The sequence below is a fragment of the Condylura cristata genome, unplaced genomic scaffold (genome assembly GCF_000260355.1).
Source record: "Condylura cristata isolate star-nosed mole 26May11 unplaced genomic scaffold, ConCri1.0 scaffold00009, whole genome shotgun sequence".
In the NCBI taxonomy this organism is placed as follows: Eukaryota; Metazoa; Chordata; class Mammalia; order Eulipotyphla; family Talpidae; genus Condylura; species Condylura cristata.
The window spans coordinates 59,592,178-59,606,206 of record NW_004567110.1 but is presented as its reverse complement, the minus strand read 5'-3'; the positions used below and the strand labels follow the sequence as shown (position 1 = coordinate 59,606,206).

The following is a 14,029-nucleotide window of genomic DNA, read 5'->3' as shown; positions in this document are numbered from 1 at the left end:
ATCCACATATCCTAGTTTTACTTCCAAACTGTAAGACTTTAAAGCAAGGTATTTATTTGACCTTGTTGTGCCTCAGTTTACTCCCCAACATGAGAATTACAGCAGGATTATTAGGAACATTAAGTAAGTTACTGTATATAAGGTACTTAAACAATGTCAGCCCTCAGTATGCACTCAGCAATCTTCAGGCTGGAGATCTTTATTCTTTTTGATCACTGCTGTATACTCACACACAGCACAGAATAGTGTCGGACACAGAATTCTCTAATCTGTTTTTTCCAGTATCTTGCTGTGTATCCTACCAGAGCTCTGCCCAAACCTCTATATTCTACAAACTCCTGTCTCCCTAGTGAAAACCTACTGTTTTCTTTTTTTTTGAGACATGAATAACTATCAAACTCACTATGCCAGCTGTCAGAACTCTTCCCTTAAAGTAGACTGCACGACACTCCTGACTTTCCTGCCTACCAGCTGTCCAATTTTAAGAAGAAACAATGATTGGGTATTGGAATCAAGTACAGAAGCTTTTTAAATCTAGGACTGAAAGCAAAAGCAAATTGTCCCAGGGCAGGGTTGGGAATAAAAAATGATTATTACTACTTTAAGAAACTACTTTGAGTATATGCATTCAATGCCCTGTACACAAAGTCACAAACCCTGTAAATCATAAACAGTAATACAAACTCAGGTTACTTTTTAAAATAGTTTTACAAAATCAAAATTACCTAAAATTAAGCCCACCATTGTACTTAAATATCCGGTTCCACTTCCCAGGTTAAGAAAAGACAATCCTGGTTGAAGTTTCAATGCTTCCATAACTTCAGAATAAATGCAAGGTGCTGACAAGTGTATGTTCCCATGTTTCCAGGCTAAGTCTTTGTAAGCATTGTCTCGGTAGCCTTCCAAATAGTAATCTCCACGATCAATTGCTCTGAAGGCTTGTTCCACTCTTTCAGTGCGGATATACTGAGCTTCTTTTAAATTATCAATTAAGTCATCGTTATCTTCCCCAGCACTCACAGCTCCTCCCATGATAGCATTCAAATCAAATCATAAATTTTAAAATGTAATAAAATTAGCAGAAATGGCTTCCAATAATGTAGTGTGGTTTATTTTCCTTTTATTATTGCACTTGATTTCCAAAATTAAATTAATCCTGAAAAGGAAGAATAAAAATAAACAGGTTTAAATCAATGCCCAAAGGAAAATAATTTCAGCTTATTAAGTATATAACAGTTACTATAACTACTCTTTATGAAAGACATATTCAGTTCCAGAAATAGTGTTAAAATTCCTGAAATATATTATTCCCATAACAACCACAAAAGTATGAGCTGATATGTACAAATGAAAAATCAAAACACAGAAAAGTTAAATCACTTAATGCTATGAGGCCATAGTAGCCACTAGTCATATTTGGCTATCTAGACCTACACCAACTCAAATGAATTAAGTAAAACAAAAATAAATTTTTAGACTCTAAGACCAAATTATTAAGAAAGGAAGAACATAAATCAGCTAAAAGAGTACAAATATATGGTGAAGGATGGACTCAGACTTTTAGTAAATCCATAGTATCTGCAAATGTTATTAATAATGATATACTCCTGAAAGCTATATATTGTTATTAACCAGTGGTACTTCAATTAATAATTTTAAATATATGTAATTCAAATTCAGCTAGTCACATTTGAAGTGCCTATGTATTAAATGTGGCCAGCAGTTGCCTAATGTATACCAATGCTGCTAGAGAAAGCAATACTTCCAGGTCATGGTCTTTCTCATTTCAGAACCAAGGTCTTTATCATTCAGTCATGTGGCCTATTTCAGAGGATGATAAGTCTAGTTTAATATGCATAATTATCTAATTTTAAATATCTGAATTTAATGCAATGACAATTCCAAATTGCACAAATTTAAAATGTTTACACAAAGAACACAAAACATTAATTCAAAAGGACACTGCACCCCTATATTTACTGAAGCACTATTTACAATAGCTAAGATATGGAAACAACCCAAATGCCCCAAAATATATGACTGGATCAAGAAGATGTAGTACATATACACAATAGAATACCATGCATCAATCAAAAGATAAACTGATGCCATTTGCAGCAACAAGGATGAAGCTGTAAGGAATTATGCTCGATGAAAAAGAAGGAAAAAAAAATATCAGAATGTTTCACATATAGGAGGGATATATGAGAACCAAATAGGGGATAAGAAAAAAATGACAACATAAACAATAAACCAAAATTAACATGAACTATAACTCAGAGAAACATTCTGTAGGGGAGGGAGTAGCAGAGAGATCAAAACGGACAGAAGAATACAAGGGACTATGGTGATGGTACACAGGTGATTGTTGGTGGGACTTTTATAGGAACTAACTACACCTGAGGAGAAAGCATTCATTGTACAAAAATGAACAATGTAAAAACTATATATATACACACACACACACACACACACACACATATAAATGTAATTTGAAAGAATGTTTACACAAAGAATAGTATCCTACTTTATATATAAATTATAAACAAAACCATGCCCAAATGTTTAATGTGTGTGCATATATTTATGTATGTATCTCAAGATTGCTGTACTTGGTAAGCTTTGTCATGATAAATAAGGAGACCAAGCTTATAAACAACTTTAATGGTTTGTGCACTAAGCATGTTATATACAACCATGCACACACACACACACAAATATGAACTTCCTTAACAAATCAAACTCAGCATCTTTCAACATACTTTATGTTTTATTCAATTATAGATAGTGAACTCAAGTTATCAATTTCTACATAAGAAGGAACAGAAACAAAATAGTCATGGCCAAAACAAGAGTTATAACAGCCAACTCTCTGGAAAGACTGTACTCATTCTTAAGTTCAGAGGGGTTGGTAACCCCAGCTTTCCCAGGGTTCTCAGGGCCCCAGCACTGAGCTCATCAGCATTACTGGGGAGTCCCCCTAATCACAGTCTGGCTCGATGTTTGTCTTGTCATTGTTCCCTTGTGGCTTTTCTTATTGTCTCCTTAACTTTCTGAATAGAGGAAATACTGTGAACTCACATCACACTTCTATTTAACACACTAAAATTTACAAACTTGGTTCCAAAGGTTCCATCCAACATCCCCACACCCATAATAGTGATTTCAAAAATAAAAGTGCTTATAGCAACATTCTCCTCAATGAGTACAATTCATAGCATGTGATGCAAAGGATGGATATCACTGATCCTTCTATAGCTGACTATCTGGATTCTGTCATTTTAATTCTAACATTTTTTAATTGTTTTAATGACATGGCCTCTAAGCACAAGTACACTTTTTCATTTGATACTCAGACTGTTTTCCCAAGGGGTATGAAAAATGTGGTCACACTAGATAAGGATAATTTCAGTCAGTCTCCAGTGAGGCAACTGCCTGAGGATTTTGAGTAATTCTGACAATACATAAGACATTCGTCAAAGGTCTTTACTGGAAATGCCATAATTTACTAGAATGAAAAATAATTTACCTTGTTTGGTTGTAAGGCTAAAGAATGAATTTACCTTGCTCATATTCTTCTGTACTCTAACCTAACCAAAATTTCTAACAGCAAAACAAAGCTGACTTTACTACACAGTTCACATTAATATGTGAGAAAAGCAAGAGTCAGACTCAAGTCAGTAAGAACTATAATGTGGCCCTCCCTGGTGGCGCAACGGGTTAGGACATAGCACTGCAAGCTAGCCACAGACTTCAGTGCAAGCTCAATCCCCCGCCAGGGAGGTGATCCACATGGCGTGGATCACCTGACCAGCCCACTGCTCCCCTCAGCAGTGTACTTATTCAATCTGCCTGTTCTGCTCCCCACTCTGTCTCTGGTGAAGCCTCTCACTGCCCCTGCACCTCTGGCCTGTAGCCCAGCTCTGTATGCATAAATATAATGTACTAAGCTGTGTCTCTGTTTCATTAAACATTACATTAAGCCTATGAAAAAGGCATTAGCATGCTCAGTTACAAGAAAGAAACTACCTAAAAAGACAGGCATGTTTCAATATGTGTAACCAATGCTACAGGAGGCTAGAGGAAATCTAGTGAACTAGATTAAGGAAAGCTTTGTGAAAGCATCATGTGCATTATACACTGAGATAGTAAAGGAACTATAGGCTGAAGAAACAGTTTTAAAACAAGAGCGTAGATGAAACTTTTATAAATTACATGTAGACAGATACTTTTCAATACCATTAAGACCTTTATCCTATTGGCCACTTTTTTTTTTTTTCAGACTCTGAAAGCATCTGATCATACTTATGGACTTTCTCCTATTAAAAAAAGAGTAAAACAGATATATTGCCTTCAATTTTGGAAGGAACTTGAAATTCCTAGCAAACTCTAATTTAAAAACATATATAGGCCCTCCCTGGTGGCGCAGCAGGTTAAAGCACTGCACTGAGAAGCTAAAGCCACTTCCGCATGAGTGCGATCTCCACCTGCCCCGGAGGTGACCGCATGGTGTGGCAGACCTCTCCTGACCCGCCCGCTGCTCCCCTCAGCAGTGTACTTTGTCGATCTGCCTGTTCTGCTCCCCACTCTGTCTCTGGTGAAGCCTCTCACTGCCCCTGAGCCTCTGGCCTGTACCCCAGTTCTGCATGTACAAATAAAGTAAAATATTTTTTTAAAAAATAAGTAAATAAAAACATATATAGGCAACAAAGTCAGTCACAGACATTAGAAAGGGTTACACACTGTAATTTGTGTTTCAGATCAATTGTCACAAATGTGAGCCAGGTACTCTCAGGGATGAAAAGCTCATCACTGTGCCAAAAAGAAGTGCAAGACTAAAGAGAGTGTTACAGTATCCCTTTCTCTGTGGTCTGGTAAGAGACGAACAGATCTGAACAGAAAAACTGTAAAGGTATCTGAAAGATACCAGAGAAGAAAACTTTCCAGGAATAGGAAGTTAAACCACTACAACACATTTCTTTAGCACAAATTAGCTCATTCAGTGTACAGGTAGGGTGATGATGTGACTATAGTGTGAGTCATGGTGATTCAAAATATGTTCATGTTTTGAAGTGCTAAGAAGGTGCAAGCTTCCCCCATAATAGATATACCTTGTCTTTTATGAAGGCTTTAAGTAAAAAAGCTGAAAATACAGAGTACCTTCCTATGAGGCAAATGGATGCTGATAAGTGTCTCCAAGTGATCAGAGGAAGCAGAGAATGCAAGTGAGAAACTGTAAAGACATTTTCCCTGAATTGAAACAAACTAATTCTGTATCCAGGCTTCAAATTTTGAAATTTTTATTATAAGAATATCTGCACAAGTAAATGATATCCTTAAGTAAATTGTCTTCCGAAGTCTAAAGTGCAAAGAAGGAAGATGAACCCTAGGGTTTATGACTACGAAGACTGAGGAACTACGAAGCTAGGTGCAAATCCCAATGGAAACTTAGCTGTGCTAGAAATGTGATTAGCACTGCTATTGTTTTTTCTTGAAACTGGTTATGAAATTGCACAGGCTTTGAGTGGGATGCCCCAGTACTGTTTTTTCCCCACAAGTCCTATTGTTTTACAAAACATTAGATGTTTTCAGATGCTGTTGTTAAAATAAAATAAAATAAAAAAGTACTTAACCACTTGACCTCATAAGTGGCCAAGACCCTCCTTCAAATGACCTTGACTTTAAGACTTAAGTAACACGAGACCACACGTAGAAAACAGCTAGCATAAACAATTACAAAATTAAATGAGTAGAACCATGTTTGGCACCTTGTCCAGACATACTGGAGATAGAGTTCAGGCTGGGAATAGAAGGATTGGAAGATATTCCTACACATGAATCCTTAATAAGCACAGGAGGCATGAGGAAAAGATGTCTAGGGATGTAGAAATGACAGTAAGGCAAAAAGCAATATGCCCAGCTCATGGCATTACAAACAGTACCCTAGAGCAAAAGCACAGAGACAGAAAGCAGGGCTCAGTAAGGATAAGAGGAGGAAGAGGAGTTAGGTACACTCCCAGACTTCAAGCACTGAGCTGCAACATCTTCCTGAAGAAAAAGCAAACCAGTATGAGACTGGTCTGGAGAGCGGAGCTGGAGGGTGGCAGATTCACAGAGTCATAATTCAAAATCATAACTGTTGATATGACTTAATCTGAACAAACTGGATCATACTACAAAGATGAGAGGGAAGAAGTAAAGAGAGAGATGGGAAGGTAACACATTATCTATGTTAAATACTATCTAAATTTAATGAGTAAAAAAAGTGGCAGAGGGCCCTCCCTGGTGGCGCAGCGGGTTAAAGCACTGCACTAAGAAGCTAAAGCTACTTCCGCATGAGTTCAATTCCCACCTGCCCGGGAGGTGACCACATGGCATGGCAGACCTCTCCTGGCCTGCCCGCTGCTCCCCTCAGCAGTGTACTTCGTAGATCTGCCTGTTCTGCTCCCCACTGTCTCTGATGAAGCCCCTCACCGCCCCTGAGCCTCTGGCCTGTACCCCAGTTCTGTATTTATTTATGTACAAATAAAATAAATCTTTTAAAAAAAAAAGTGGCAGAAGCATCTCAATGCAGAGGTAACATCCTAATGAAATAGCTGAATATGTTTTGAGTACCCTCTGGAGTGTGAGTTTTGGACTAGAAGAAGTGAAATCTCAAACTGCTTTGCTTCAAAGGTTTGAGGAATTCACTTGACATACTAATTATAATTATGTATGTGGGTTATTTAACAAAATTAACATAGGAAGGTCATCATAAAGGTGATACATATTTACACCAAAAAGGGTAATGAAGACACATGAGCAATAATTTTCTATAAAATAATATACCCACATTTAACATGAAATTGTCTACAGTAGAAAACTCAAGGGAAAAGTAATTATAATATAAATAGTAACTTACACTACAGAGTTACAAAGATATCGTTTTACCATATTTCCAGAAATAGAGAATAGGTTATTATAAACCATTTTATAATATTGACTGATTTAACTATGATCGTACAGGCATTTGTAGAAAACTTAAAAACCAAAAAAAAAAAAAATCGTAATTTTAACATTCATTCAAAGAGCCAATGTTTTTACTTTCTAAGTGCATGAGTGCTGTTTGGTAAAAATACAGATTTTGGGCCCTCCTTGGTGGTACAGCAGGTTAAAGTACTGCACTGGGAAGCGAAAGCCACTTCCGCATGAGTTCGATCCCCGCCTGCCCCGGAGGTGATCCACATGACGTGGCAGACCCTCCTGACCTGCCCGCTGCTCCCCTCAGCAGTGTACTTCGTCTATCTGCCTGTTCTGCTCCCCGCTCTGTGTGTAGTGAATCCTCTCACCATCCCTACGTCTCTGGCCTATACCCCAGTTCTGTATCCATAAATAAATCTTTAAAAAAAAAAAAATACAGATTTTTACCCCACCAGCACTTGCCATGACTTTCTGTGAGGTCCTGCCTCACAGAAGATTCCAGACATTCATCAGGCACAGTGTGAGAGCAGCCAGAGACCTCATGAAGTCCTGTAAGATGCAACTAGTACCTGCTGGATGAGCAGGTCTTGCAACCTATGTGGGGTCCCATCAGCACCTCTCCAGACCTACAGAAGTCTTGTGACTTGTGACTTCCCAAACATTCCCACTAGCATTTGCACAGACTGATGAGATTGTGGACCCATAACAGCAAATGAGTTGGTGGCTAGAGAACTTGGAACCTCCTGGGTCACCCCAACAAAACTGTTTGTACAGATAAGTAAGAACCGTGAACAATGAGGAGGGAAGAACCATGCCCAGAAGAAACTCAACAAAGAGCAGCTGGGTTCCAAAGCTAGTAATAAGCAAAGGTTAAAAACACACATACACACACCAACAAATGGCAAGATGAGTCCTCAATGGAATATGACACAGAGAGAACAAATATTTAGAACCACAATCCACAGATAAACAGCTATCTATCAGATAGAATTTAGAATTGCAATGACAATGAAATAAAAAGCTCAGAAAAAACAAATGTTCTTAGAAATGAAATGAGCTGAACACATAAACTGAAGCTTGAAATAAGATAAAAATGGAGTTTCAGGATTTCAAAAGAGAAATACAAGTGACGAAAATTTCAGAAGAAAGTGACAAAGAGTTATGACGACTGGAACAATCTAGTACAACTGAAGATGAAAATGTAAAATGAAATTTGGATGACGAAAGACAAAAATAAAATGGGAAAAAAAAGGAGAAGAAAACACCCCAAGAACTATCCAACTCCATGAGAAATGGCAACATAATAATGATGGTAATAGAGGGGGGAGAGAGATAAAGAACAAAAATGTATTTAAAGAAATAATGGGGGATAATGTTACAAAGCTATAGAAGGAAATGAATGTACAAATTAAAGCAACTAAAAGAACCTCAGCATACCTAAATAAAGTGAGACCAGTAACAAGACACAGCACAATTAAAATTCCAATAGTTCAAAACAAAAAATATTGAAATTGGAAAGAGGGAAGAAATAGATACCATAGTATCTGATCAGGTGAACATCAGCCTTTTCTGAAGAAAAACTACGAGGATTGAGAGAATAGTGTGTTCCAAATACTGAAATAGCAAAATTACCAGCAAAGAAGCTCTATCCTTCAAGATTATCCTTCTGATATGAGGAAAGGATAAAGGACTTTCAGACATAGAGAAGAATCAAGTTTATAAAACTAAACTACCCTCCAACAAATATTGAAAGGCATTTAACTATCGAAAAGAGGAATATAACACAAAGAACTGAATAAAAAATTAGACTGACCCACAGAAATTATTGGCCCTAAAGGTAAATGAACAAAACTCACCAATTAAAGGATACAGAGTATCTACTTGGATAAGGAAATAGCCTCCAACAGAGAGAAATCCTGAAAAAGCCAATCACAAGCAATGAAATTAAACAGCAATCAAAACAAAACAAGCATCTAGGACCAAATGGCTTCACAAGTGAATTCTACCAAACCTTCAAAGATAAACTAATAACTATCTTGCTCAAACTCTTCCAAAACATTTTTTGAAAAAGGGAAAACAGGAAACCACAGGATATCAATAGAGGTTGAGAAAACATGTGATAACATCCAAAATTCACTTATTGTGAAAATCATCAAAAATCTGGGGATAAATGGAACAACATACCTTAACATAATTAAAGTCATATGATAGCTAGTTATCAATTTCAATATTAAAAAACTGAAAGCTAAGATCTGGTACAAATGCTAGAGCAATTAGGCAAGAGAATTCTATTAATTCTATTAAAAGGAACCCAAACTGGGAAAAAAGAAATAAAGCTATCAGTATTTGCAGATGACATAATACAGAGAACCCAAGATCCCATGAAAAATACTAATCAAACCAATTCAGTGAAGGGGCAGGATATGAAATCAACACATATCAGTTGCCTTCCTATATACAAACAAGATAGTAAAGGAAGAAATTAAAGAGTGATCCTATTTACAATTATACCTCAAAAAAATTTAAATACCTAAACTAAACCTAACAAAGGAGTAGAAAATTATAAGATACTGTTGCAGAAACTAGAAGATGACTCAAAGAAATGAAAAACTATTCCCCCCACTCATGGGTTCAAAGAATCAGCATCGTCAAAATAGCCATCCTACCCAATGCAGATTCAAAGGAATCCCAATAGAAATACCTATGGCATTTTTTGAAGAACTGCAAATACTACTGCAATACATATGGAACCACAAAGGACCCTGAATAGCAATAACAATTTGGACAAAGAACAAAGAAAAATAGAGCTATCATACTTCCAGACCTCAAATTATATTATTAAACTATAATTAAAGGAGACTAATACTGCAACAAAGACACACAAACTAATGGAATCAAACTGGGAGTCCAGAAATAAACCCACACCTAGATGGACTGTTAAAATTATGACAAAGGAGCCAAAAACATACAATACAGCAATGACAGCATCCTCATAAATGGTGGAAAAAACTGGACAGCAGCATGCTAAAGAATGAAATTGGGCAACTAATGTCACGCTATATACAAAAAACAATTCAAAATGAATCAAAGACTTGAATGTTAAACCTGAAACCATAAAATAACACACAGAGGAAAACAAAACATTTCAGGACAAATGCTTTAGCAATGCCTTTAGGGATTCAATCCCAATGGCAAGGGAAACAAAAGAGAACATAAACAACTGGGACTACATCAAAAGCTAAACTAAAAAGCTTCTGTTTAATAAAAGAATTCCTAACTAAAAGACATACTACTGAATGGGAGAAAATACTTGCACACCATACATCTGACATAGGATTGATATTCAAGATACACAAAGAACTCATAAAACTGTAAAAAAAAAAACTAAACTCAGTTAAAAAACAGGCAAAAGAACAGTCACTTCAAACACATTTAAATGGCCAACAGGAACATAAAAAAGTACAATTACTATCAGAGAAGTACAAATCAAGACCACAATGAGAAATCAAGTCCGATTTGTGAGAACAGCCCGTATCAAAAAGACCAGAAACAACACGTGTTGGCAAGGATGTGGAGAAGAGCAAACTCTCCTCCACTGATGGTAGGAATACAACCTGATAACAGCACTATGGAAAAGCAGTATGAAGGTGTCTCAAATCACTAAACAACTAAACATGGATCTAAACATGGATCTGCCATTGAACTAGTTTCAACTCCTAGGCATCTAGCCAAAAATTCAAAAACATTAATTCAACAGGAAATTTGCATTCCTGTGTTTATTATACTTTTTATTATAGCTAAATTAGGAAAAAAAAGCCTAAGTGCCAATCAATCAAAAAGGATAAACACATGTCATTTGCAGCAACATGGGTGGAGTTTTAAGGGACAACACTAGATTAAGTAAATCCGAAAAATAAAGGTAACACCAGATGGTATCACTAATTTATGGAACATAAAGTAACTAAACCAATAAAGATAAGCTGAAAACTAACCTTTGATAGCTGACTACAGTATGGAAGCATCAAAGCAGGGGAAGGAGATGAGAGAAAGGAAAGAAAGAAGAAAGAAGGAAACACAATGGCCTATGATAGTGGACTATGGTTGCATTGGTGTGGGTACACCGTGGTGGTAATACTTGATGAGGGTATCACAACATTACCTTTCCTAAAAATAAATAATACATAAAACACTTTAAAATAACACAATGTAGGGGCCCTCCCTAGTGACACAGTGGGTTAAAGCTCAGCACTAAGAAGCTAAAGCCACTTCAGCATGAGTTCGATCCCCGCCCCAGAGGTGACCCACATGGCACAGCAGACCTCTCCTGACCCCGCCTGCTGCTCCCCTCAGCAGTATACTTTGTCAATCTGCCCGTTCCCCATTCTGTCTCTGATGAATCCTCTCACCAACCCTGCACCTCTGGCCTGTACCCCAGTTCTTTACACATAAATAAATAAATCTTTAAAAAAATACAATACAGATATTGTTTATTTACTAGACTTTAATTTGCTGTAGCTTAAGCATTCCCTTACATCAACAATTGTTCCAGAATCCACAGCCATGATATTCCACCACAAAATAGTGAATATTTTGATATCCAACAATCCCCTAATTTGAAATATACTTCATTTTTTATAAGGTAAGCAATATTAAGAGTTCATCCCAGTTATGACATGAAAGTCAAGTGAGAGGACTTCATCTCACTGATGAAAAGGTGCCAAATACAAGTCAAAATAAGGTCGAGCTTTATTTAGTTCTATTGATAACACTTTGCTGGTCGGCTCTGAAGAACTCGCCACAATATTATTTTTTCCCCTGTGAAATGAAGAGGCTTAATTCTAAGTCCTAATGTTCTCCAGAGTTCTTAATTTCCTTACTGTTTAGACATCAGTGAAACCATCATTTGAACTGTCAATGTACAGTTATGCAGGAGTGACTGTCCATGCCTCACTATGTTGGTTATTGTAGTGTCAATGTTTTCTCCTGCTCTTTTCGTTAACATGGGCAAGGAACAAAAAATTAGGAATATTCCAGTCCTGCATTAAACAAAAAGAGCAAAATAAAAAATCTGAGAAAGTGCCCGAAGAGAATAAAGGTTAAACAGCTTAAGCACTTATATGCATTGAGAAGGAAGTTGCCACATTTATCATAAAACTCATTTATTCATTGCTTCTCCTGTGTGTGTGGTTTCAGTGGTGATGGCAGCAGTGGAGGGATACAAAAGGGGGGTGGGGAGATGTAACCCAAAGGGCACATTCACTGAAATTCACCTGAAATGGTTTATCAAGTGTTCCCAAACCTGTTTACTGGTCTTTCAAAATTATGTATGTAGCTGTAAAATATTTGGTTTAAGATAAGCACTACTGAAGGCCCAGTTCACTATTATGATGTCCCTTTAGGCAACTTAGGGATGTTTAGTGGAAACATCCAAGTCAAAGAAGGTGCGAAGCAAACAAATGGCAGACAGATGTTGCAGAGTGGGAGAACAGAATGAATAATGACTCACTTTTCTTCCACCTAGCAACCAATGTCAAGTGGCCAATTGGTCCTGGCTGCTCCTTTCTCTGCATAGGTAAAGACCAACATTTACCCAGCTTTGGAGGAAGGACACTAGTGATTCAAAGGAGAACATGGTAATTGAGGGCAAGAACAAAGGAGTATTCCTCATGCCCTCAAAGATATGGGCTTAGGAGTCAGGGACTATGGCTGCTTTGAGTGTGGAAGCAAATACACAGGGGAAAGGTTTTTCTCGATGATAAGTACAATGAAATAAATACAGAATTATGGAAAAACAGGGTAAGTTAAGGTTCATCACTCAGTTGCCAAAAACTGCAAAGAATTGAATGCTACAGCCAATGATAAATACAAACCTTAATTACTGAGTACTAGCAACATACACATGAAATTTATGTACCTATTACACAACAAGCACTAAGCTCTAATTCTTCACCATACTTCTATGAAGAGCCACTGACCTTATTTTAACGATGAAAAGGATCACAGTTCAGAGGCAATTACACTTATATGAAGCTAATCTACAACTCAAGTCCAAACTGTCAAACATGAAACCCTCCTAAACAGAACAATTTGCACAAAGGTTCTTGATCTGTATTTGAAAAGGAAACTTCATATTCTCTTGTGTGAATGTTCAAGTCTGGTCTTTTTCACTATATTAAGCCTCTCATTTCCTTTTCCCCTCCCTTTTCATACCTCTAGTTCCAAAGAAAGAATAGTGGGAAATAAAGCATCTGATGTCATTTACTTACTATGTAGTCTGTAAGGCAAATTAATTAACATTCCTTATCTATAAGAAAAATATCCATGTCATAAATTTATGATGTGAACAGTACACTATATTTAGACAAATACATATATGGGGGAGGGAATAGAGCAGTAATGCTCTTGTCATAAACTGGACTGAGAAGTGTAAGTTAGGAACAATCACGCCTCTCTGCTCACTTGGCTCAAGTAGCACTCAGATGCCAAACCTCTTTTTGGTAGCTCACTGGCTAATTATCATCTTTCCTGATTTTTTCCCCCCTCTAATAGAGCATTTATTTAAGTTAACTTAGCAAACTTAACTGTTTTGTATAATTTTCTGTGTCTCAATACAGCCTTTCAATCCAGATTGTAAACTCACTTAAGTCTTTAATATAAAGCATTCATCATAGTTCTGAAGGTTTTAGCAAACATTTAAGAATTGTTGATTGCAAGACTAAACAAACATAAAAACACTGTAGAAATAACTTTCTAGCTCATGTATCTAGAGTCTCTCCACACTTCTTCTTTTACTCAATGTCAAAAAAATATGACCTTTTCAAACCTAAATTACCAGTCAATGCAGTTAAGTGCTGTGGACTTCCAAATATAATGTCACCTATACATCCACACCCCTGAGCACGCTAAGTTCCATGTTTTTCAGTTAACAAAATCAAACCTCAGGGATTATCTCTAATTAGGGATTCCCTAATATCTTTCAATTTTTCAAGAAATGTAAGAAATGCTCTAACTATTCTTAACATTGAAACACACACACACACACACACACACATATTATCAGAGCCACAAC

General features: G+C 36.8%; 1 protein-coding gene across 2 annotated transcripts in view; it reads right to left on the bottom strand.

The window, feature by feature from the left end:
* PCMTD1 (protein-L-isoaspartate (D-aspartate) O-methyltransferase domain containing 1) overlaps positions 1–14,029 on the bottom strand; it is a 62,881-nt gene that overhangs the window by 32,399 nt on the left and 16,453 nt on the right. The window contains exon 2 of one of the 2 annotated variants that reach the window (XM_004679885.2): positions 726–1,156. The exons of the other annotated variant lie outside the window; for it this stretch is intronic. Within the exon in view, the coding sequence (XP_004679942.1) occupies positions 726–1,032 (307 nt within the window). The 5' untranslated portion in view covers positions 1,033–1,156. The remainder of the gene's footprint in view (positions 1–725; positions 1,157–14,029) is intronic. 2 annotated transcript variants of the gene reach the window in all.